General features: G+C 40.3%; 1 protein-coding gene across 1 annotated transcript in view; it reads right to left on the bottom strand.

The window, feature by feature from the left end:
- Positions 1-1472: 1472 nt before the first annotated feature.
- Positions 1473-1765, bottom strand: part of LOC113408008 (N-myc proto-oncogene protein-like) — a gene marked incomplete at its 5' end in the record, with an annotated part of 490 nt that continues 197 nt past the window's right edge. Inside the window, 1 exon segment of the mRNA XM_026659564.1 lies at positions 1473-1765. This exon segment is cut by the window's right edge and continues 12 nt beyond it. Coding sequence (XP_026515349.1) covers positions 1473-1765 — 293 coding nt within the window.

Below are 1765 nucleotides of genomic sequence, written 5' to 3'. Positions count from 1 at the left end.
TCCAGGGTTTTGGCCGCCCCAAGCAGCCAAACAAAAAAAACAAAACAAAGCCGCGATCGCGATCTGCGGCGGCAATTCGGCGGGAGGTCCTTCGCTCCGAGCAGGAGTGAGGGACTGGCCGCCGAATTGCCGCCGAACAGCTGGACGTGCTGCCCCTCTCCGAAGTGGCCGCCCTAAGCACCTGCTTGGTAAGCTGTTGCCTGGAGCCGGCCCTGCATACAGCAGTGGTTTTCAACCTTTTTTCATTTGCTGATCCCTAACAAGTTTTAAATGGAGGTGCAGACCTCTTTGGAAATCTTAGACGTAGTCTGCAGACCCCAGGGGTCCACGGACCACAGGTGGAAAACCACTACCCTAGAGAGATCACGGTATCAAAGGAGAGATCTGAATGTGGATTGACAGGAGTACATTACAACTGTTCCCATTACAATTACTTTGTTATGAGAAATGGTAATTTGCTGGCATCTCATCCCTCCTGTAGTATCCTGTGATTGTAAGTGCATAGGAGCTGGAATCATGTCTTTATGTCTCATGGGCACCATTAAAGTAATAGAACTTATAATAAAAAAGAATAACTAAATTGAAAAATAAATATTGAAGAGCACATCACGTAACTGCTATTTATTTTCATAAACATGAGATATTTCAAAATGCTATAAGCAGCAGCACTAAATGTACATCCTTGGAAGAAATTAAAAATGGAACTTTGCAGTTACCCAGTTCTATGCACCAAACATTAACAAATACATCAACTGGAAGAAACAGGCTAGGAAAAGGCATATTTAGTAAATTTCTTTACAAAAGTTTTCTTAGTTCAAAAAAGTGATACAGTAATATCTACTCCCAACTTTCAGAACTCATTTTCATATGAAAATATAAGTATCAAATGTAGTTATGTCTCCGCATCATACTAAAGTACGTACTGTACTAATTCTTACCCTGCCTGTATAACTGAGATTAACAATATATTTGTATACAAAAACATGCTCCTCAAACATTGAGGTATTACTGAACTTAGGTATGAACTTCCAGTTGAATACTGGTAGCAAGAGCCACCTCTCATAATCCAAGACATGTACCAAAGGCAAGGGTGTACATGGTGTTTACAGAAAATTCCCACAGAAGTACAAATGGTAACCCCTGAAGTTACATCTGGTAGAACATAAGCCCCATTCAAAATTAGGAATCAATGTTTTTAAACTCAACTAGGTGCCATCAGTAGCTCCAAATGCTCACAACTTTTAAAGAACATCTATAGTTTTTAAGAAGCAATATGAGGGCAGTGTCTCATTGTTTGGCAGCCTCCTTGCAAGAACATCCATGCGCTCTCTACCCGGATAATATAGTTCGTCAACTACTTCAAGGATTGGATCGAAAGTAAAACAACATTAACATAAAAAAACACAATTCTTTTTTTAAAGAATCAAAAATGTGCAAAGTGGCAGTGACTGTCCAGGTCAGGTAAAAAAAGTTTAGCAAGTCTCCATGTGTTCTATTTCCATTAGCAACTGCTGTTGTCTGGCTTGCAATTTTTCCTTTTCTAGCAATAACTTGTGTTCCTCTGCCTGAAGGGAATGGATATAATCAGTGGCTTTAGTCAAGATGAGTATTTTTGCGGCTTTCTCATTTTTAACCAGTTCAGGTACATGGTCCCTTAATGTGAGGAAACTAGACCGCAGATCCTTATTCCGCTGACGTTCCAGACAATTGAGGTGTAGACGTTTGCTATCCTCTGACTCTGCATTTTGAGGACTTGAACTCTTAG

The sequence above is a fragment of the Terrapene carolina genome, unplaced genomic scaffold (assembly GCF_002925995.2).
Source record: "Terrapene carolina triunguis isolate 2854851 unplaced genomic scaffold, T_m_triunguis-2.0 Scaffold635, whole genome shotgun sequence".
NCBI classification, from domain to species: domain Eukaryota; kingdom Metazoa; phylum Chordata; order Testudines; family Emydidae; genus Terrapene; species Terrapene triunguis.
This window is presented reverse-complemented; position numbering and strand designations above follow the sequence as displayed.